Raw genomic sequence first — 24,653 nt, forward strand, 5'->3', positions numbered from 1 at the left:
TAGGGTCCTGCTCTCGGCTAGTCTCCGTTGATGGTCCTAGAGACCTCTGCTCCTAGGCTGGAGAGTTAATCACTCCCTTCTTCTACCTTTACATTTCCAACCCTCACAATCAGTCCTGATAACAATCATTCACTATTGTATTACAAGTGACCCTTCTGCATTTCATTTCATCAGCTCCGCCTAGACAGATTAGATAGTACTCACTAGAGATTCTGCCTTCCTCCATGCCCCCTAGCTCTAGGTTCCCTCTTGAAGCTTGTAAGCCATTTGGGTATCCAATGTCCAAGTTGCCCATCTCTGTCTACTCTTGTGTGTGGAGGGGGTGGGAATGTTTCTTGCTGTAAGGATTTGTTCCCTCTTTTGGGTTACTGCATCCATAGGTGTAGGTCAAGTACATCAAATTGTATCAGATCACTCTTTTTTTTTTTCTTCTTCTTCTTCTTTCTCCTGGTTGCGTTCTGATCATCCATTCATCGGGGCCAGGTCACATGGGTACCATCTGCAGGTGTGGGTGTTCTTATGCGTATGCCCTCTCTTCCTATCAGCTGGTAGCTTCACTCTCCACTCTAGTCCTCTTGTGGCCACGCCGCTGACTCTGGGCCCAGGAGTCCCCAGGTCTCCACACACTGCTGGCCAACCAGGTCCCCATCTGGGTCCACAGAAGCCCACCGAACATTGTAGGGCTTAGCTTGCTGCTTCATTGCTGCTTTTACCCCACTTCCCCCTATCGGCCTATTTCCGTTGAGTCTTAGTCTTGGAAGGGGGTTTGCATTAAGTGGACCCGACCACTTATCTTGATGTTTCCTGGGCAAGCAATTTGTTTGTTCTTGTAGTAACAGTCCATTCTGCCTCTATTGTTTTGTATTTTTCCTGTAGGTCTTTCTTTCAAGAAGTATCTTCTGTTCTTCTAGCCGCTCCAGGTTGGTTTGCTCGTCCTTTTAAGTGGTAGTTTCCCATCTCTGGAGATCTGGATATGGTTCAGGCTTCTATCTATAGTCTTATGTATTGCAGAGGCTCCGCAGGAAGCCTTATTCCCTGGGCACTTTGTAGCCCCATTTTAGGTATTCCAATCAGTTATAGGCAGAAGACGGACTTGCAAGCTTTCTATGGCGATGTTTCTGACTATTCCTTTCTCTCCCCCGCTGGTGTCTATTTTATATTATAATGCAAGGAAAACCAAGATTCAAAAGACTGCTGAGCATCTTAACATTATCCTCCCCTTTTCCCCATTCCAACCATGAGACAGTCTCTGTATCCCAGAGCCCTGTAGTTCCAAGGTTGTGCATACATCATTCTTTATCTCTGTCCCACTTAGCCCATTCAAACAAGCCCAATTGTTCTCCCATCTGCTCAGTTCTTCCGTTTCCCTCTCCCGCCTTGTACATTGCCCCCGTCCCCAGCACCCAAACTATTTAGTTTTTTGTTATTGATTATAGGAGTGCTTCAGATATTCTCCATACAAGTCCTTTGCCATGTGTATGTATGACATATTTGTCCCTAGTCTCTGGCTTGCTGTTTTCCTTTTAAAATGGGGTCCTTTGATGAGCAAAGCATTTAAATTTGTTAAATTTCTTTTTTATACCTCTTGCTTTTTGTGTATTCACTAAGAAATCTGTGCACTCACACCATTCTCTTGCATGCTTACTTTCAGAAGTTTTGTATTTTAATCTTTGTGTTTAGGGCTATGATTTATCTTAAATTGATTTTTACATATAGATTGAGGTAAAAGTTGAGGCTCCGTTTTTTTGTTTGTTTGTTTTTCTATATGAACATTTAGTTTTTGGTGTCTACTAAAAGCCTGTTAGATGTTTTTATTATGATTGCATTGTATTTATAGATTAATTTGAAGAGAATTGACATCTTACCTTATTCTTTTTATTCAGGTACATGTTTGCATTTATTTTCGCTTTCCTTAATTTGTCTCAGTAGTGTTTTATAGTTCTGAGCGTACAGGTCTTACACACCTGTTAAATTTTTTCTAGGTATTTTATATTGTTTGATCCTTATTATAAATATGACTAAAATTTTCCGTCTTGTTATTATGAGCTAGTATATATGAAGGAGCTTCAAAAACTTAGTAAAACAAGTCATTCTTTTTTAATTCCATTTTTCCCAGAACTGTTTGAAACTCCTCTGTATGAAGCATTGGTGACACAGTGGTTAAGCATTTATCTGGAAAGTTTGTAATTCGAACTCACCAACCTCTCTCAGAAGATGATGTAGCAGTCTACTTTATAAAGCTTACAGCTTGGAAATCTTATAAGGCAGTTCCTACTCTGATTTTTAGGGTTATTTGAGGTTGGAACAGTTTTGACTGTTGGTTTTGTGGTAGTAAATATGAGGAGCCTTCAAGAAGTCTGTGGAAAAATACAATTAGAGGATAATGGAATTTTTCCACAAGCTTTATGAAACCCCCTTGTAGACATAAAATAGATTTTTAAAATTTATTGATATCACAGATTTGGGGTCCTGGACCACTAACTACAAGGTTGGTGGTTCAACTCCAGCAGTTACTCTTTGGAAACACTATACAGGATTGCTATAAGTCGAAGCTGACTTGATGATACTTAACAACAACATAGTGTATTTGCAATCTGTGATTTCGCGTATTCTGATATTTCTTAAGGTTAAAATTTCTGTAGGTGTAGGTTTGTCTCTTGCACTCTAGTTTTGTGTTTCGAAGCTCTTATTAGACGTGTACACATTTTTTATTGTTACGCTCATACACATTTATGACTTCAGTCTTTTTGATGCATTGACTTGATAGAGCTAGACTAATTTTCTTATGCTTTCTGTTTTCATGATTTATCATTTTCCATTTTCCTTTTTCAGTTGACCTTTTTAATTTTAAAGTGCTTTTCTTTGTAAACAGAATCTAATTGGGTCTTGCTTTTCAAAAAAATCTAATAATGTGTTTTATGGGAATCTTTAGTGCATTCACATTTAGTATAATTACTGATATGCTCTAACTCTATACCATTTTGGAACGAGTTTTCTATGAATACTCTTGTGTTATCCTTTGGTCTCCTTTCCTGCTCTTTCTTGAGTTAATTGAATCGTTCTTAGTATTCTACTTTCATTACTCAAATGGCTTTTGTGGTAAACGCCGTCATCATCATTATTAGTACGGTAGTTGCTCTTGGAGTTACAGTGTTCCTCCTTAATTTATTGCATCTGCTTAGAGGGAGTCCTTTATCACTTCACGTAAAATATAAAGAACCTTGCAACAGGATAATTTTAGTTAAATTCCTGTTCTTTGTGCTTTTATCATCATGTATTTTATGTGTGTGTACATACATAATAAAATCTTTAAACAATGATTAAACTTTACAAGGGAGAAGGAAAATCAAAATGAATGGCCCAAGGCCAATTCCTGTGAGGTGGGGGCTCCACTTGCCTTTACTCTCTAGCCTTTTCTTTTTACCAGTTCTGACATGGACTGTCCCTCCCATGGCACTCTCTACTCCTCTGTTGTTGTTGAGTTGATTCCGACCGATAGTGACCCTGTATAGGGTTTGCAAGGAGCAGCTGGTGAGCTTGAACCACTGACCTTGCAGTTCACATGACTTAGCAGTCTGAGCATTAATTCACAGCGCCACACCAGGACTCCCTGCTCCTCTGTAGAGTTTGGTAATTTGTTGCAGTAGCCACATGTAACTTAACAGACAGTGCTCATGGTTTTGAGGTTTATTAAATGGCGGGTATTCCAGATTACTAACTATTCACATTATAGTTCTTCAATCATGATAGCTTCCTCTGGGTCCATAGGCAGCCCACCTCTCTCTGGCCCTTAGCCTCTCTTGGCTCCTTTGCCCCTTGGCCTTTGCCTGCTTGGGCAAGTGTTACAAATGTGTTTTAGCTCTGCTGATTAAGTGCCCAGAAGCACACATTCCACCATTAAGCCTTGGTCTGAAGGCACTGAGCTCTAGCTCCTTGGGTTGGCATGTATAGCTCCACAAGTTCCTGGATGTATCCCACCCTGCCAGCAGGGTGCTTGGCTTTTTTGCTCCATAGAAGCCCACCTTGCTGTCTCCTTCTGGTGTCCTAATTGTGCTGTCACTGCTGCCACCACTTCTTGGTTACTGCATCTCTCTGCCTCTTGCTCTCTCCAGTGTCACAGATTCTGTCTGTTGGATCAGGGAGAGTCAGTGCTAGGATCTCAAGTTCTAAGGATGTGCTCTCCACTGCTGACTCTTAATTGTAGTGAGATCCTCTTGTCTGCTCAGGGATGGCTCATTTTAAGGCTAGCGAGTTGGCAAAACTGGCCATTCCTCACATTGGGATTCCATATACATTATCTGTATGTTGTCACCCCATAAGGGTGCCATCCATGCCCCTTATTTACATTATTAGCAGACTATCCAGTCCTAATAGGCCACATGCACGTCACATTTGCGTAATTATACTAAGTAATTTAGTGGGAGTTACAAGGACTGTGGCTGGGAGGACCATATTAAGTAATTCACTTCACTGCAGTTCCACAATGCATCATTTTGCTTTTTTTTTTTTTCCGCATTTAAAAGTTTTATTCTAGAGAAGCTAAAAATAGAGAAAAAGTGTCTTTTATACTTGCCAACATATCTTGCATTCATTCCTTCTTGTAGATCCAGTTTTCAATTTTTCTTTTCCCTTCATTCTAGAGAACGTTCTTTAGCATACTTACTTGTATTGCAGGTTTGCTGATGACAAATTCTGTCAGTGTCTAATGACCTGAAAATATATTGCACTGTAAGTTTTTATTGGTACTGGGTTTATCACTTTAAAAAATATATTTTTCTCTCTTTTATTACTTCTAATAAGAAGTCAACTGCGTATGTTTCATTGGTTCCTTGTATATAATATGTCTTTTTTTTTCCTCTCACTACTTTTTTTTTAAGGTTTTTATTGTGGATTGAGTGAAAGTTTACAGAGCACATCATCAGTTTCACATTCAACCATTCATATGACTTGTTTCATTACATTGATTATAATCCCCTCCATACATCATCAGTTAACAGTGTTTCTCTTTATCCTCTTTAGCTTTTTTTTTGGAAGGGGGGGAAAACTTTGCCTTTTTGGAATTTACAGTCTCGGCTTTTAGGGAAGGTTTTTACATTTATCTGTGGATACCCGGGCTCATGTATGCGATTACTAACAAGCATAACTGAATAATCAGATGAGGGACAGTTTGCTATGTCTGCTAGGTGGCTAAAGTCTGATCCTTAGAGCCTATGGTTTGGACGGTTTGCAACGCTTGGGCCCACAGGGATTTGAACTCCTGACCGGGTCTGCATGGTCTGTTTAAGGGACGCTGCCTGTCTTAGGCGGTCAGTGCGAATTCCTCAGTCTTACCTGTCATCGAAACTCATTGCAGCATGGCAATGGCTCTGTCTTAGGTTGCCGAGGTTCCACATGATCCTTACCCTTCTCTGGCTACATGTCCAGCATAAGCAGCTGCCATCCGAAGAAGGCAGGGTCCTCTCACTACTTTTAAAATTATATCTTTGTGTGTGGTTTTCAGCAGTTTAATTATGATTAGGTCAGGTGCATTTTCTTTTTTGTTTGTTTATGTCTGAATAAAACATTATATACATCATCCCCAGCTAACATTACTTTCTTGCCCCATCAAACATTCAGAGTATGTTCCAGTGCTCTAACATACTATCTATTTTACTTACTTTATCTTGTTTGTAGCCTTCCATTTACTCGAATATAAACCCATGAGTACAGTGATTATCATTTGTTATAGGCACTGGGGATATAGTGAATATTGCCTGACACATAGGCACTCAAGATTCTGTTTTCCTCTTAATAAGTGAGGTCTGCCTTTTTTAAAATCTCATTTTCAGATCCGTGATTCTAACTGCAACTATGAGGCCTTTATGAACATTATTAAATTGAGTGACAATATTGGAGAACTAGAAGCAGTCAGAGATAAAGCAGCAGAAGAATTACAGTATCTTAGATCTCTAGATACAGCTGGTGATGGTAAGTAATTTATTTAAGTATAAGGATAGTTCCTTCCTTAATGATTACTATATCTTCAAATGAAATTTTGATTGACTTAAATGTCACATGATGCTATGATTTTCACCTGTACTAAATATTTCTTAGTATGTTAACATGTGCTAAAAGTAAAATATCATGATACTATTATTGCAATGATCCATAAATATGAGTGATATGGATAAACTTTATTAAGCAATGTAATGTTGTGATTTCAGATCGTTTCTTTTATTGCTCCATTCATTTGTTCTTATATTAAATTAGAGTAAGTAAATGTTTTAAGTGGTTCACAAATAACTTTACCATTTTTTAATTCATAATCTCTTTGTGTTTAGATATCAACACTATCAAAAATCAAATAAATAGCCTGTTATTTGTGAAGAAAGTATGTGACTCAAAAATACAGCGGTTACAGTCAGGCAAAGTAAGTAGAAATACATTTGCATTAACATTTAGTTATAAATGCTAATTTATAACTAAATTAATGAAAATGTTCTAGTAAATGCCAAAAAGTAGGAAATTCAGATATGGTGCTCTACAAAAAGCTTATCAGAACATTTTCTCTTATGCAGTTTAGTATAATAAATGTTTGTTAAACCATACAAAAGAGGCTAAAACCTTGCCTGAAAATGTGAAAATAATTTAAGATCGGATTTTATTATTTCACTTTGTTGTTGTTTATTTAGTCAGTAATTGAACTTTTATTGAATTTTGAGAGTTGAGCATCTTTTTTTTATATAAATGTTTTATTGTTAATTATGTGATAGTTTTCATGGGAGAGCATTAGTTTTACTTCCATTTTATCGTACATCGTTTCATTGCAGTTGAGCATCATTTTTGATGGACCACATATATCCTCCTTAGTTTAATTTGTAATTGCAGAGTCATATAACATATCAATAAGAAAATTAATATATGCTATCAACTAGAAAGTGCTGGAGGGATCCTGGTGGCACTGTTGTTAAAACATTCTGCTGCTAACCAAAGGTTGGTGATTTGAACCCACCAGTCTCTCTGCAGGAGAAAAATGTGGTAGTCTGCGTCTGTAAAGATTTACAACCTTAGAACCCTGTTCTGCTTGTCCTATAGGCTTGCTATGAGTCGTATTCGACTGCACAGCAGTGAGTTGGAGTTTTGTTTTTTAGTAATAATTATCTGCTATGAAAAAAAAATAATTAGCCAAGGAAAGGGGTTAAAGAAATATTTTAAGTAGGTGTGGAGAGATTTGATGACATTTGAGCATAGAGAGATAAAAAGAACATGAAGGGGAGTTAGTTCTGTGATGTTCTGGGAAGAGTATTTCTGGCAGAGATAAGAACAAGTGCAAATGTCCTGGAATAGGAACTTGTTTGCAGAATTAGAGGAGCTGTATGTATTGAGGTCTCATTCATACCAGAGGAACTGTATGACTGGTATGGGATGAATGAGAGGGATTCTGGTAGGAATGACATTTGAGAGGAACTGGGGGTTAAATCATGTGTGACCTCAATGACTCTAATAAGATTTCTGTTTTATTCTGAGTGTGATGGGAATCTATATGGAGACATGATATGAGTTATGAGTTATAATGATGATGGCTTTTAAAGAATAGACTGTGGTTGGGCTATGGGAGTGGGAATGGAAACAAGGAGACACTCATCAGACGACTTCTTACAACATCCAGTCGTAAGAAAAGGTGACCTGAAATAGCACAGACAGAGATTGCTACTTTCTGGACTGTGGAGTGAGACAGAAAAGAAGGAATCAAGGATGATTCAGTTTTTGTCTTGAGCAACTACATGAGTAAAACTGAGGGAGGAGGATACTTGGAAAAGACAATCAAAGTTACTTGATATTTGGTCAATATCAAGTAAAGATATGCTACTTGCTAGTCTTGAGTTCAAAGAAGATGTCTGGATTGGAGATAAACTTTGTAATTCCTAGGTCTGTCAGATGTTTATTTAAAATTAAAGAGATTAAATGAGGTTATTTAAAGTGAAAGTTGTTGCGGAGTGCCATCGAGTCAATTCTGACCCATTGCGACCCTGTATAGGTTTTCTGAGGAGCAGCTGGTGAGTTTGAACCGCCGACCTTGCAATTCAAATGGCTTTGCAGTCTGGCGCATTAACCCACAGCGCCAGGGAGTTTCAAAGATAGAATTTTTCCACAAATTTTTTGAAGCCTTCTCATACCGTTGACTTAGTCCTGAAGTGCTTGAGTGGCTAGAGTTTAAAACAAGGTGGATGATCCAGCCAAAGAAATAAAGGTTAAGTAAATAGAGATACCTGGGAATAAGGTATCCTAGAAGCCAAGTACATTGTTGTTACTAAATGCTGTCAAGTCTGTCCCAACTCATAGCGACTGTGTATAGGGTTTTTGAGGAGCGACTCCTGAACATGAGCCACCAACCCTGCGGTTCAAACTGACTTTGCAGTCCAGCACATTAACCCACAGCACCACACCAATAAAAATGCAATAGGATTGCAGTGGAAACGAAATGAAATACTTCATGTAATATACTTACCACCACGTGATTGATAGATGCCCAGTAAAGTCTGGGTTTAAGTTTTCTGGTTTTCCTTTTCTGTTGTTGTTGTTTTTTTTTTTTTTTCCCCATACATAGCTACATGAGTTTACCTTGCTTTATGATGTTAAGAAGTATATATAATTCAGTGTTAAAAAATGTGACGCCAAACATTTCTCCCATACCAGTGTCTACTTCTTTGCTGGATTCCATGATTCATTGCATTGACCACACGGAACTCAGACATCCTACTCACAGTTATTAGGTTTATTAGGGAAGTTGTTGTTGTTAGTGTCGAATTGGTACCAACTCATAGCGACCCTATGCACAACAGAACGAGACACTGCTCAGTCCTGGACCAACCTCACAATTGTTGTCACACTTGAGCCCATTGATGCTGCCACTTTGCCAATCCATATTGCTGGGGGTCTTCGACTTTTTCTCTGACCCTCCACCTCACCAAACATGATATGCCTCTCCAGTGACTGGTATCTCCTGACAATATGTCTGAAGTATGAGATATGAAGTTTGGCCATCCTGGCTTCCAAGGAGCACTCTGGCTGCATTTCTTCCAACACATGTGTGTTCTTTTGGTAGCCCATGGTACCGCCTCAACTCAGTGTGCAGAGATCTCAGGGTCCAAAAGATGTGCTGCACTCCTGGCTTTTTGTGGTAGTACGATCTCTCTCCTATTTCTGAGATGGATCATTTTATACCCATATTAGAATTAAAAGTTTTACAGTCACAATTAACTGCATTAGCAGTAATTCACAATGGAATCATAGCATCCTATCAGTATCTTCTCCCACTTTCTCTTATCTAGACTCATCAGGAAAATAATTATTTGATGGGAGTTACAAATACTGGAAGGAGCATATTAAGTGATTCACTATAATACAAGTGTTTAGATAGCCTGAAAAGAAATATCAGTAAAGATTATGAGATTTTACTGTTATATGCAAAATTATTTTTTGGTAATATTTTTGTTTTCAGAGTAGGTAGACTTTCATCTGTTTGAAAATGTTGATATGTATTTATTCTTGGCATATCAAGCTTCCCAAATATCCCTCTTTAATCCCTGAAATATACTCATTTTCCTTTGGGAAATATAGAAGAAAAGAATACTTGAATTTATATATCTTTATATGTTGTGATTTATATCTTTAATATGCTGTTGTTGTTGTTGGTGGTGTTGGTGTGCCATGGAGTCATTCTGACTCATCACGACTCTGCATAGGGTTTCTGAGGCTGTAAATCTTTACAGAGCAGAAAGCCTCATCTTTCTCTCATGGAACAGCTGGTAGTTTTGAACTGCTAACCTTGAGATTAGCAGCCTGACTCATAACCACAACTCGACCAGAGCACCTTAAATAACTCGTAAAATAACTCAGAAATTCTATGAATTTAAATTCACTGACAGAATATTTTATAGGGGAACTAATAAAGAACCAACAGATCTGTGCTGGAAGAAGTACAGCCAGAGTGTTCCTTGGAGGCAAGGATGGCCAGACTTCATCTCTCATGCTTCAGACATATTGTATGGAGGGATCCTTCGCTGGAGAAGGATATCATGTTTGGTAGGGTGGTCAGAGAAAAAGAGGAAGACCCCTAGCGAGATGGATTGGCAAAGTGGCAGCATCAATGGGCTCAATAGTGAGGTTGGCCCAGGATCAGGCAGTTTCGTTCTGCTGTGCATAAGGTCGTTATGAGTTGGTACTGACTCCATAGCACCTAACAACAACAAACAACATGCATGAGAAGAGAATAATACATTCCATTTCAATTTAATAGGGTTCATTTTAATACATTTATGTAAACATCTTTACCCTAATTTGACTGAATAGATAAAATGTTAACTTATATTAACTTTTATCCCTAGGAAATAAATACTGTGAAACTGGCAGCAAACTTTGGGAAACTTTGCACTGTCCCCCTAGACAGCATTCTTGTGGACAATGTTGCACTACAGTTTTTTATGGGTAGGTATATCCATTTTATGAAAATGACATAATACTTGAACTTTTAAATAATTTTATGTATTATAGATTTTAAATTGTGTATGTGAAGCAAGAAGTATTGGTGGTTTAATGGTAGAATTCTTACCTCCCATGCTGAGGTAATGGGTTCTGTTCCCAATCCATGTACCTCATGTGCACCCAGCCCCTATTGACTCCTGGAGGCTTGTGCTTCCCTATCATGTTGAACAGGTGTCAGCAGGGGTTCAGACCAAGATACAAGGATTGGAAAGAAAGGCCAGCAGTCTGCTTCCTGAGAAGCTATCACATGTGAAAACCCTATGGCTCATAGTGCCCCAGTCTGCCTCAGTCATGAGGATGACACAGGGCCAGGCAGCATGGTCCTCTCTATAGTCTGATAGCAGCTTGAAAATCAGCAACAATATGAAGCATGTCAAATACACCCTCTCTTTGAAGTGCTTAGTTTTCTTCGGAAACCTTGGAGGTAGATAGTTATTTTGCTTTGCAGAAAATACATTTTTATCATAACTGTAATGTACATGTGCTAAGCTCCTTTTAACGTGATTCTTCTGTCAATTCATTGACAAAGAGTATTGAAAGGGTACATTGTACACGTTACCGGTTTATATCAATTTTGTGCATGTGTGGCATAGGGACTTTACTTTTATACCATACATACATATGTACACACACACATAGGATCCCCGATGGCATAAGTGGTTAAGCACTTGATTGCTAACTAAAAGGTCATTGGTTTGAACCTACCCCAGTCCGTGGGAGACAGATGTGGCAATATATTTTTGAAAGATTTATGGCCTTCAAAACCCTGTGAACCAGTTAGTTCTACTCTACCCTGAAGGACCATTCTAAGTCAGAATTGAATCAAAGACACTGGGTTTTATGCATATACATACAGGCATATATAGACATATTGTTGTCAAATGTCGACAAGTCAGTTCCGACTCATAGTGATCTTGTATAGGGTTTCCAAGGTTCTTTGTGGAGTAGAAAAATCTCATCTTTTTTCCATGGATTAGCTGGTGGGCTCGAACCACAACCTTGTAGTATCCAGTCCAGTGCTTATCTTACAGTGTCACTACACTCACAATATGTGTGTGTATGTACGTATGTATAAAACACATTTTATTAATACTACATGAACTCTGGTAGCATAGTGGTTATGAGTTGAGTTGCTAATCTCAAAGTCAGCAGTTTGAAACTCCCAGCTGTTCTGCTGAGGAAGATGAGGTTTTCTGCTCCTGTAAAGAATTACAGCCTTGGAAACCCTAAACAGGGTCACTATGGGTTGAAACTTACTTGATGGCACTTAACAACAATGACAAAAGTTGGTTTTATCTGGAAGAATATTTTCAGTAAAACTTTTTGGTTTCATTTTTTTTTTATAATTTAAAAATGGAGATGCATGACTTGCAGAGTCTAACCCTTTTTTTTTTTAATGTCTCTGGAAATGAGATTAATAGTCTTTACTGAGAAAAGAAACTGAATGTTGCTAAAAGTTTTTATTTCTGATGAAATCTTATTGTATAACAAATATACTTCCTAGAGGTTTTATCATGAAAAGTGGGATTTAAACAAAATTAAGTGTATGCTTTCATTTGTGTTTCCTGTACAACTAATCTTTTCAGCACAACCAATTTTTGTCTTAACTGTTTTCATATCATACCTTTTTAACCATTCTTAAAATATAGAATTTTGAATGCTCAAACCTTGAATTTTTCAACTTGTAACTGTGTACTCTAGTGTGGTGTTATAGGATCAGCATTGGACTGCGAACTGCAGTGCTTCAGCATAGTGGTTACGAATCAGGCTGTGAGCCACAAGGTCAGCAGTTCGGAACTACCAGCTACTCTGTGGGAGAAAGATGAAGCGTTCTGCTCCCGTAAAGATTTACAGCCTCTTAAACCCTGTACAGAGTCGCTATAGTCGGAACCGACTCCATGGCACACAACAACAAAAACAACAAGCTGCTTCTTGGAAATCCTGTACAGTGTGGCTTTGAGTTGGAACCAACATGACAGCACTTGATAACAACTTCTAACGATATACTGTGTGCCTCCAATATTTATCCTGTTAATGGATTTTGTTTGGTAGATTACATGCAACAAACTGGAGGTCAAGCACATCTCTTCTTCTGGCTGACGGTGGAAGGATACCGGGTTACAGCCCAACAACAGCTAGAGGTTTTATTTAGTCGTCAGAAAGATGGAAAACATCAAACCAACCAAACCAAAGGACTTTTAAGAGCAGCTGCTGTTGGAATTTATGAACAGTATTTATCAGAAAAGGTAATGATACATTGATTTCTGTTTTCTTCTCTAAGTGTCATTAATAATACTTAATATGAAACTTACAGATATTTATTATTTATGCTTAGTACAACTAATTCATAAGCTTCGTCTCATTTAATTCTTACAATAGTCTTACTGTGTATTATCCTCATTTTATAAATGAAGAAACTGATATTTATAAAATCAAATTAGCTTGGCCAGGCAGGGTCAAGTAAATACAAATGACAGAGCCAAGATTCAATGTCATGCATATTTTAGATTCAAAGACACAAATTAGTAGAAAATAAAAGGAGAGAAAAAGATTATACAAACAGTAGCCAGAACACAACCAAAGTGGCTCTACTAATACATCTATTCCTCACTTACCACCATGGTTAGATTTCAAATACCAGGTCACTATGTGAAAATCCGTGAAAATGGAGTATGACCACATTAGATCACAAAATGGAGGATGGCTGCATCAATAATTAGTTACCAAATTATATCATAGCATAACTGCCAAACCACGTAATAGCCCAGCCCAGTTCACAGCCACTGTAACTCTTGCTGAGCATGTTGGCGTTCGTTACTACCAGACATTTGCCATTAATGCAGAAAATAAACTACGTAGTGGATTTTTAACTATTGTTATAAATGTAAAATATCAGTAATGAGATAGTAAGTGAAGAGTAAGTTTTTAGACAAAAAGACAAAAAATTGTTACTTAGAGGCAAAGAGAAATCTTTTATAATGAGAAAAGGATCAGTTCTTAGAATGATAAATATAAACATATATTCTCAACAAAAGAAAACCCAAATACATGAAATAAAAGTTAATAGAATTGAAAGATGAAATAGAAAACTCTACTCTCATTGCTTTTAAGATTCTTATTTTCTTTTTTGACTTTAGCAGTTTTAATATGATAGGCCTAAAAGTGATTCTCTTATGTGTCTTTCTTGAGGTTTTTTTATTGCTCTTTTCATCTTTTCATCTCAGTTTTGGAAAGTGCTCAGTGTTAATAGTTTTTTATTACTAAAATCTTGAGTCTTTTATTTTCTTGAGCATTTGTTGTTGTATGTGCCGTTGAGTCAATTTCAACTCATAGACATCCTGTTTGGGGTTTCCAAGACTATAAATCTGTACAGGAGCAAAAAGCCTTATTTCCCTCTTGCGTAGTAACTGAGGGACTCAAACTGCTGACATTATTTAGTAACTCAACACATAATTACACTGTGCCTCCCAAACTATTTTATAGCTACATTATTTTTATCTTGTCTCCTCATGTACATGGTTGGTTGTGATTCAGTGGAGAGCACTGGTTATGAAAAATTGCGGAGATAATTTGAATCTTGCATAATACTCCAGAGAGGATTTGTATTTGCCTTTAACAAGTGGTTATTAGTATTAGCAACCTAGACCACCTTCATCCCATATGATGCTGAGAATTTTGCAAGCTGCCTTTGAGAATCAATTTAATTTTTCATCACCTAGGCCAAGAATTTCCCATTTCTTTTCATCAAAAGTTTTGACTATACTTTTCAGATAACTCTACCTGAATTACCAGATACCTCCAGGAAAAAAGAAACCCAAAACACTGCCATTGAGTTGATTCCAACTCATAGCCACCCTGTGTTATTGTTAAGTGCCATCAAGTTGGTTCCATCTAATAGTGGTCCTGTATAGGGTTTCTGAAGAGCAACTGGTGGATTTGAAACAATAACTTTGCAGTTCAACCCCATGTTGTTGTTAAGTGTTGTTGTTTCAGTTCCAACCCATAGCAACCCTGTGTAGAGTTTCCAAGGAGCAACTGGTGAGCTTGAACTCCTGACCTTGTGGTTCAAATGGACCTTGCAGTCCAGCACATTAACCCACTGTGCCACACCAGGCCACCCTATTTGTTGTTGTTAAGTGCTGTGGAGTTGGTTCTGACTCATAGCGACCCTGTACAGGGTTTCCGAGGCTGTAAATCTTTATGGTAGCAGAATGCCTCATCTTTGTCTTGCGGAACAGCTGGTAGTTTCGAACTGCTGACCTTGCGGTTCGCAGCCTGATTCATAACCATGACTCTATTAGAGCAGACAATCTTGTCTGTTCCTCCATGAAAAAGATAGGTTTTTTTGTAACTGTTTGGTTCTGTAATTTTGAATTGCCTTGTGAAGTCTACATAATTTTCAAGCAAATTTTAAAAATTCTTGTTTTTCCAAATTTTCTGGTTATTTTCAACAGAATGGTTATTTTGACTTGCCTATCGATGAATAGTGGAAATACCATGTTAAGGGAAATTAACTGACTTTTCGATACCTCATTTTTATTATACTTGTTTGTGTTGCTGGATCTTTAAAGTGTAAGGCAAGGAGTGTAAAAAGATGTCTACAGAGAGGTGATTATTGTTAAGTGCCATCGAGTTGGTTCCAACTCATAGTGATCCTATGTAGAATAACCAAGGAACAACTCGTGGGTTTGAACCAACAGTCTTTTGGTTAACTTATTCTACAGTGCCCCACCAGGATAGGTCAGTTCAAGGAGGTCATATTAAAATCCTGGATTTTATTTCATATGCAGTATGAATCTATCTTGTTTACTTAGAATAATGAATCTATTTATAGCTTAATGAATTTATCTTGAAAGTAAGGGATCTACTCTGTGAAATCTTGTGATCGTTTGAGAAATTTTTTTTTGTATTTGGAATTACATCTTTGGCTTTCTTTCACAAATTCCCATTAAGTTCTTATACTCCAGCAAGATGATGCTTTCTGCAGTACCACACCAGAAGAGTTTTAAGCAGACGAATGTCATGAGAACGTTTGCATTTTGGGTAGAATGCTCTAGTGACTATAGTGTAAAGAACAGAAAGAATATAGACTAACATGTTTGAGATAAAATCAGCAGGACTTTGGTTGTCATAAATGTTTGAAGATTAAGCAAAAAATGATGAGTAAAATACGATTGCTTAAAAGTCGAGTCGGATTTATCTTAATTATTAAAAATTACATAGCTGCTTTGCAAACATCTGGAAAATAAAACAGAAACCCCCTGTTTTTCTGAAGTAACTAACCACTGGGGTAAATAGTTAAAATTCCTTCTTTGTTTCCATGTGTATTTTTTTATTGTGATTATGCTGTGTCAGAACGTTTGTTCAGATTGTAGTCATTAGCCACATGTGAATACTGATTATGTGCTAAAGGAAATGAAGTTTTAATTTTAATTTATTTGAACTTAAATAGTTAACCCTATTTGACAGTAACGCTCTATATGCTGTTTGGAAGATTTGGTGGATGATGATGGAGGAAGGTGATCTTTTAAGATTAATTAAGTTTGTCAATTTTGGCATTTGTTATGACTGAGCTACATTTTAAAAGATATTATTGACTGATAGTTGGTCATTATCGCCAAAGAGTTAGATAATGGGATGTGCTGATAGTAATAATCCATGTATTTGGTAGTTGAAAAGTAATGTAAAATGTTGTTGGGTACAAAGAACAGTGTCAGTAACCTTAAATTTTGGGGAATAACCATATCCAAGATAAAAGTATAAAAAGCAGCAGAAAATTAATGTTCAGATAAGTAGGAGGAAAACTAGGAATTTGTGATGTCTTAGAAAAGACAGGAGTTTAAGCAAGTTTAAAGTGTAAGTAATGATTCATCATGTCAAGTAGTAGAAAAGTATAGTAAACTCATTACTAAAAATTGTCTATCAAGATTATCTATTAGTCTTTACAAGAAAATTTTCTGTAGAAAGTAAAAAAAAAAAGCATATTTAAGATACAAATATGAGATGAGGGAGTAGAAACAATATTATAAACTAATTTTGTATGTTTTATAAAATTGGGAGTAAATTAATCAGGTTAATAATGTTCAGAAGAGAGAGTGTAGTGTCAATTTTAGATAGAGTAGTGGTTTTAGATAAAGGAGACTTCATTTTTAGCAGAACATATTTGAAATGAAAATTGAATAAAGTAAAGGAGTTCTAGCCATAAAATTGTCCAGAAGAGAATTCCAGGAAGGGCAAATATAAATTCAAAGATCTTGAAGTAGGATTTCTGCTGATTGTCCTTAATTTTCTCTATGGAATTGGAAGTGGTGGATTTTCTGTTGATATAAGAGAGCTTATGATTTGTTTAGGCCTAAAAGGAAGCGTGGAATCCTAGGATGGTGCTGTGGGTTAATGCACCAAACTGCAAAGCCGTTTGAACTGCAATGTCAGTGGTTCAAGCTCACCAGCTGCTCCTCGGAAACCCTATACAGAGTCGCTATGGGTCAGAACCGACTCTACAGCACTTAACAACAACAGAAGGAAGCACTGTGGCTCGGTAGGATAAACACTAGAGTGTGAATCATAAGGTCAGCACAGTTCGTGCCCGCCAACCACTCCATAGGAGAAAGATAAGGCTTTCTGCTCCTGCAAAGATTTGCATTCTTGGCTACTGAGTCGCTATGAGTCAGAACTGACTCAGCAGCAATTAACAACAACCTTTCTGTATCGCACAACATTTATCTTTTTGTGTTTCAGAGCAGATGTTGGAACTAGTGTTGGAGTTTGCTCAATAGGTACAGAACAAATACTGGGTTACAAAAGTTTTTAAGGTGTTAATGAAAGTATTTCAAAAGATTTGCCATATGACTTGCACTGAGTAGGAAAAAAGTGAGGTGATAAGGGAACTGGAAGAAAATGGGAGGAGCCAGTGAAATAGTGGATAAAGGAGACTATGTGTAGTGGAAATGAGATTGTGAATAATCAAATAAAAATAAATAAATAGGTAAGTACATGTGGTGAGAAGTTGGAAAGAGGTTAGTAGTAATTTGGGGCGCAGTTACTGGTAAGCAATGCAGGTGATAGATGCTGAATTATATTGCCAAGTTATATGAGTTACATCATAAGGCAGAACTGAGGTAAATTCTCTATATAAAAAAGATTATTTCCTATGGGCAGTTGATTTTTTTGAGAGTCGCCAAAAAGCGAAAAGCTGTAATTGTAGAGGATGATAAGTTTATGAGTTATAGATTTAAAAGCATTGTAAATAATGCTTTAGCTATTTTCGGTTTCAGAAATGAAGAAAATACACTCCTAAATCTGAGTATAAGTGCTGGACATAGTCAAACAAATTAATTTTATATATCAGACAAAATGAACCAACTGCAGTGACTTGAACAGTCTTAATTAATCTTCCTGTTGTTGTTAAGTGCCTTCGAGTAGGTTCCAACTCAGAGTGACCCTATATGTATACAGCTTCCAAGTAGCAGATGGTGGATTTGAATGCTGACCTTGCCATTCAAGATATTATATTTAATGAATAAGTAAGCCCCAGATTTTGTATAAAATCCCTTTGTGAGATAAAAAGAATTAAAATTTGATAATTTAATGACTCCTTTGGATGGGAAAGGGCAAGATAAGAGTTGTTGGAAGCAGAGGAGAAAATATGGTTAGATGTAGGATATTGTTCGATTTTCAAACTCTGCTTATGAATAACCATAACCATATGGACTCACTGATAATATATGTATTTTTGTACATCTTTAAAAGTAATAGAATTAAATAAAATGCCTGTACATGAATCAGTGGTGATCAGCTGTTCTGGGTCGTTTAGGACTGTTGTAGTTTTAGCAAGTTCTGGAATATGAAGTCAGTTTTTATAATGAAAGGTTATATTTTGTATTTCTATGTAGTATCTATCATATTATATATGAACAAATTAAATTTTCAGATTGTTTTCCCACATCACCACTGGAACTTTGTTGCTGCTTTGGCTATAAAACCAAATATTGGACAAAGGCACTGTGTTTTAAAGGCCCTTCAGATAGATAATTGCTCTAGTGTCAAATAGTGTCACAAATGGCTTAATCTTTTGGCAGTTATTTTAATATACATCCAATAGTACTAAATACTGAACACTCATTTTTATTGTTATAAAAATGACTGTGATTTTCATTGTTCACATTAACAATGTATGTCTAGCAGTAACTAATGCCAAGATGCTAGGAAAGGGTAATGCTGTCTATCAGAGTTAAGGGTATATGTTAACTTGGCTGGACCATGATTGTCAGTAGTTTGCAATTATGTAAATGATGTAATTTGGCAGCTATGTAATGATGTGGTCATCCTCCATTTTCATATAATGCTAATTTCCACCAAATGCTCTGATGTTTGGAACTTTATCAAGTCATTAAATGAGGATTTGGTATAATATGCTTGGGAAGAGTCAAGGATTAATCTATGTTTGTCTGTTACATAGTTTGCAACAAAGATGATTGCAACTCTTATTTAAACATCCAGGTATCATTGCAAACCTAGTGTTCTTATTTGCCAGTCACTTTTAATAATGTGATTTTATTACTTAATTTTACTAGCAAATACTAACTTGTATTTGGGAATACCATAGACCATAACTACAGTTACTTTTTTCTGTTTGGTAGGCATCTCCGAGGGTTACTGTTGATGACTATTTGGTAGCAAAATTAGCAGATACTTTAAATCATGAAGATCCAACCCCTGAAATCTTTGATGACATTCAAAGGAAGGTATTATATATAACCTTTTTTCATTATACCTTTTTTGAAAAATGTACATTTGTATGAACACATAATTTCTAAAAAGTTTTAGTGAAACATTTAAAAAGCAGAGTGATAACTAAGAAGATAAATTATGGCATTAATATTTCTACCAAAAAAATAGTGGTAGAATTTTATTGTTAATTTATGGTAATTGACAGATAAAGAATACTTAGGTTGTTACTAGAGTCTGACTGAAAAGTCTGATCCTGTAGTCTGAGAACTTCATGAATTGCTTTATGTATAAGTAACGTGCCTCTCAAATTCTTTATAACATGTACCCGCAACCTTAAGGGACTTCTTGGAAAATAGTTTCTCAGAATATTGTAAATAGCATACTGTGGTGTAATGTATGTTACAGTTCAGAACTTTTCAATACAGTTTAGTCACTGGAGGTACCAGAGAAACTATTAATTGTGACTTACTGGTTTCTATAAAATGCAAATAATTTGTATATAATACATTTGTGCCAACTGCACTATGCCAAAACTGCTTAATAAATCGTCATCCTTTCTACACAATGTATGTGTGAACATATTATTTACATAAGCACCCTGTTTGTGGGTGAAAAAAAGTTTTATTGCTGACATCTTGTAATTATGGAAAGACCTCAGTGTAGCTTTTGGGTAAAGTTTAGTGAAAACACGTTCATTACCTATATTGATAACTGACTCTTGATTTATTTAACAAGGTATATGAATTGATGCTGCGAGATGAAAGATTTTACCCTTCCTTCAGGCAGAATGCACTTTATGTGCGCATGCTAGCTGAGCTGGATATGTTAAAAGATCCTAGTTTTAGAGGATCAGATGATGGTGATGGAGGTAAGATGATATACCTCTTACAGATGTGTTTGTGCGTGTGATGTGTGTGTGTGTATGGTGGTGGGGTCTGTCGTTGAGTTGGTTCTGTCTCATAGTGACTCTGCATAGGGTTTCCGAGGCTTTAAATCTTCATGGGATCAGCAAACCTCATCTTTCTCCCATAGAACAGCTGGTAGTTTCGAACTGCTTAACTTGGAAGTTAGCAGCCTGACTCGTAACCACAATACTACCAGAGTTCCTTCTCTGTGTGTGTATATGTGTGTGTATACACATACAAATGGTTATTAAGTGCCTTTGAGTTGGTTCTGACTCATAGCAACCATATTAGGGTTTCCAAGGAGTGGCTGGTAGGTTTGAACCACCAATCTTATGCGTTGTTGTTGTTGTTTAGTGCCGTCGAGTCAGTTCCGACCCATAGCGACCCTGTACAGGGTTTCCGAGGGTGTAAATCTTTACGGGAGTAGAAAGCCTTATCTTTCTCCCGCGGAGCAGCTGGTAGTTTCGAACCGTTGACCTTAAGGTTCGCAGCCCGAGTCGTAACCACTACGCTACCAGAGCTCCTTGTGCGTAACCACCCAGTAATTACCCAACAGCACTACACTGGGACCCCTATATATGAGTGTGTGTCTGTGTGTGCTGTTTATAAAAAAATGAATTTTCAGACAACAAACAAAACGTTCCTGAAGCCCAGATGTAAGTTATATATACTTACAATTTTATGAATGAATGGAAGTTATTATACTGAATGGAAATGTTGAAAATATGACAATGGACTGGAAGATAATAACTATGTTGTTAAGTGCTGTTGAGTTGATGAATATAACGGAAGAAGTTTTGAATTCTTAAAGAAGAATGTGATCTTTTTAATAGTACTGGTGTGGTGTTGCAGGATAAGCAATGGACTGCTAACCACAGGTCAGTGGTTCAAACCCAGGTATGCTTCCATGGCACGTAACAACAGTCGTTAACCATGAGTACAAAGGAGGTTCAGAAGCATCATGGAAAAATTTCATGAATGTTTTGAAGCCCCCACATATTCATAATAAGGAGCTCTGGTAGCGTAGTGGTTAAGAATCCAGCTGCGAACCTTAAGGTCAGCAGTTCGAAACTACCAGCTGTTCCCTAGGAGAAAGCTGAGGCTTTCTGCTCCCATCAAGATTTACGGCCTTGTACAGGGTCGCTATGGGTTGGAACCGACTCTACAGTACTTAACAACAACAACAACAACATATTCATAATTGACGCTAGGATTATTTAAAAGATTAACAGTAGAATTTTTTATATTAAATGAGTTAACAAGTAATGATTCAAAGTTTGCCATAAATTAAAGCATTATTCAAAACAACACAAAACAAAAAAAACTAGTTTCTTTTTCCTACCTTAAAATATATCCTTGTCCAAATCCTGCACAGTGTTGGAGACTTTCAGAGCTGGTCATTTATACTACACATTCCGTTTTTTCTAGTGAGCATACTGAGACCTGTCATAGTGAGAAAAGCAGACTGTCAGTGTTAGAATGGTTGAGTTTTGTTTCTTACTCTCTGCTTATCAAGGAGCTCTGGTGGCAGTCTGGGTTAGGTGGAGGGCTCTTCCACAAGGCTGGAAGTACAAACCCACTAACCGCTTCCAGGAAAAAATGGGGCTATCTGCTCCCATAAAGATTACAATCTCGGAGGTCCTATGTAGGGTCTCTCTCTATGAGTCAGAATTGATTTGATGGCAGTGGGTTTGGTTTTCTACATTTGTCACCTTGGTAATGTTGGCCACCACTCATTTTTTTGTCTCATTCCTTGGACACTGTACAAAATTGCTAGGAGTCGAAACTGACTTGATAGCAAACAAAACAAGAAGAGTCATTGCTATTTAAATGGAATTTTATATATATATATATATATATAATTATGTATATAAATTATAAATAGAAGTGTAAGAATCGGTTATTATTATTATTATTAAGTAGTTATGTGAGGGGGTTTCAAAAAGTTTATGGAAAAATTCCATTATCTTTCAATTCCATTTTTGCACAAACTTTTTGAAGCCCCTTTGTAGTAAGAAAACTGGGAAAGGTAGCCCTTAGAGTCCAAATCTCCAGATTCAATGACCCAATACTTCTGAATGAAATCACTTTAGTTGTGATTTATTAATTAATTACCTAAGGTTTGGTGGACTTTTCTGATATGTTTTACTGAACAATTGAGCAAAAGTAAATAAATTAAATTGGAAGATATGACTAAATAATTATTTTGATTTCTTCCTTTTTGACCATTTACTTATGAATAGGCTTTATGGACAGAATCATTTAGAGATGTTGTTGTTGTTGTTGTTATGTGACATGGAGTCGGTTCTGACTCATAGCGACCCCGAGGCTATAAATCTTTACGGGAGCAGAAAGCCTCATCTTTCTCCCGCGGAACAGCTGATAGTTTTGAACTGCTGACCCTGAGGTTAGCAGCCCAATTCGTAACCGCCAATGCTACCAGAGCTATCTGTTGTTAAGTGCTATATGTTGTTGTTGTTAAATGCTGTCTAGTCAATTACAACCCATAGTGACCCTGTGTAGGGTTTCCAGGGAGCAGCTGGTGAGCTTGAACCACCAACCTTGCTGGTCAAATGACTTTGCAGTCTGACGCATTAACCCACAGTGCCACACCAGTTGCTTCCATCTCATAGGGACTCTGTATTTGACTTCTGAAGAGCAGCTGGTGAGCTTGAATTGCCGAACTTGTGGTTAAAACCAACTTTGTAGTCCAGCATATTAACCTGCAATCCCACACCAGCACTACCTGGAGTATATACCAAAGGAGCTCTGATGGTGCTATGAGTTAGGTACTGGACTGCTGACCACAAGGTTTGGTGGTTCTAACCCATCAGCTCCTTTTCAGGAGAAAAGTGAGGCTAGCTCCTGCCTTAAAGATTTACAGTCTCAGAAACACTGTATACAGACACTATGAGTCGAAATTGACTTGATGGATGTGGGGTTTATTATACAAGATTCCCAGCCTCATCTTCTTCCTGCCCCTGTAGTCAACACTAGTAAGATTTTAGTTTTTACATAATAATCTAAGAAATCTAGATTATAGAAGGTTGTATTTCAGTTTTAGTAAGTTATATTGATGTTCCTGTAATACCTGGGTATTTTTAAATGAATACTCTTTCTGATTTATTTAGTTATAAAATTGGAATGGTATTCTTTTAACTGGATTTAATTACATAGTTAAAGAGAGCTTTTTTTAAAAAAAAAAGTGTATTTCTGTGGTAGCTAATTAATAAAATTAATTGTACCTCTAATTAAAAAATATATCTGTATTTACTATTTTTGTTGAGAAAAGTGCTGTTTCTAGAGCTGTTTTTGAAATTTGTGGTGCTGCTCTGTGTTAATTAATAAAATAACTATTGTAAATGTATTATTTATATTAATTTTATCTAGTTTAGAAATTTCCTAGTATTTATTAAATTGATTGATATATAATACAGAATGAAAGAAGACAAGTTGAACCATCATCATTTGAGTGTAAAATTATATGTATGAGCTAAGTACAGGCATTCCCTGTGTTACTAACTTGGTTGTAACTATGTCTTTAAGAATTTGTAAGTCAGTTGAAAAGCAGGTACATATGGTTCTTATTTAGCTTTTTTAGCTTAGCGTAGTGGTTATGAATAGGGCTACGAACCTTAAGGTCAGCGGTTCGAAACTACCAGCTGTTCCGCGGGAGAAAGATGAGGCTTTCTGCTCCCGTAAAGATTTACACCCTCGGAAACCCTGTACAGGGTCGCTATGAGTCGGAACCAACTCCACGGCACATAACAACAACAAGTGTCAGAAAAGCTGAAGCCTTTCAGTGATTTAAAAGCTGCACATGCAGCAGTTGAAGGTGATTGTGATGAAGATGTTGCAAGTAGGGGTTGTTGTATCATAGTGAGAGCAGATTTACATAATATTAAAGACAGGGGAGGACTGCCATTCTGAATATGTGTAGCTCTCCATGGTCCTGCCCATAATTCAGTCTCACACAGCAGGTTCCTGAAAGGCTCACTATACCTCCTTTTCAGTCACCCATTCTAAAATTTCAATCCATAGTTTTCCCATTCTCATCACTGTGAGGATCCCTGGTGTGCCACTGTGGGTTAATTCTCCATACTGCAAAGCCTTTTGAACTACAAGGTTGACTGTTCAAGCTCACCAGCATCTCCTTGGAAACCCTATACAGGGTTGCTATGGATTGGAACCAAATTGACTGCACTTAACAACAACAACAACAACAACAGTCACTGTGAAGAATCACCCAAACTGTAAATATTCCAAAATTCTGGTCTGTTACTGTTTTGCTTTGTGGGCTATGACAGAACTGGTTCAGAACTCTGAATTAAAGGGCAAGTAGAGGTTCAAGCCAGATTCAGAAGAGGTGGTGAAACGAGAGATATGATTGCTGATGTCCAATGGATGTCAGAAGAGACTCTGAAACTTGCTCTCCAGCGTAGAGAAGCTAAAGCAAATGGAAGACTTGAAGAGGTCCAAGAGCTGAACAGAAAA

General features: G+C 37.1%; 1 protein-coding gene across 2 annotated transcripts in view; it reads left to right on the plus strand.

The window, feature by feature from the left end:
• Nucleotides 1-24,653, plus strand: part of SNX13 (sorting nexin 13) — a 163,061-nt gene that overhangs the window by 84,244 nt on the left and 54,164 nt on the right. For both annotated transcript variants that reach the window (XM_006832238.1, XM_006832237.1), the window contains 6 exons: nucleotides 5,829-5,967; nucleotides 6,321-6,409; nucleotides 10,368-10,467; nucleotides 12,577-12,770; nucleotides 19,164-19,268; nucleotides 19,990-20,122. In XM_006832238.1, coding sequence (XP_006832301.1) covers nucleotides 5,829-5,967; nucleotides 6,321-6,409; nucleotides 10,368-10,467; nucleotides 12,577-12,770; nucleotides 19,164-19,268; nucleotides 19,990-20,122 — 760 coding nt within the window. The remainder of the gene's footprint in view (nucleotides 1-5,828; nucleotides 5,968-6,320; nucleotides 6,410-10,367; nucleotides 10,468-12,576; nucleotides 12,771-19,163; nucleotides 19,269-19,989; nucleotides 20,123-24,653) is intronic.

Source organism: Chrysochloris asiatica, unplaced genomic scaffold (genome assembly GCF_000296735.1).
Source record: "Chrysochloris asiatica unplaced genomic scaffold, ChrAsi1.0 scaffold00006, whole genome shotgun sequence".
Lineage (NCBI taxonomy): Eukaryota > Metazoa > Chordata > Mammalia > Afrosoricida > Chrysochloridae > Chrysochloris > Chrysochloris asiatica.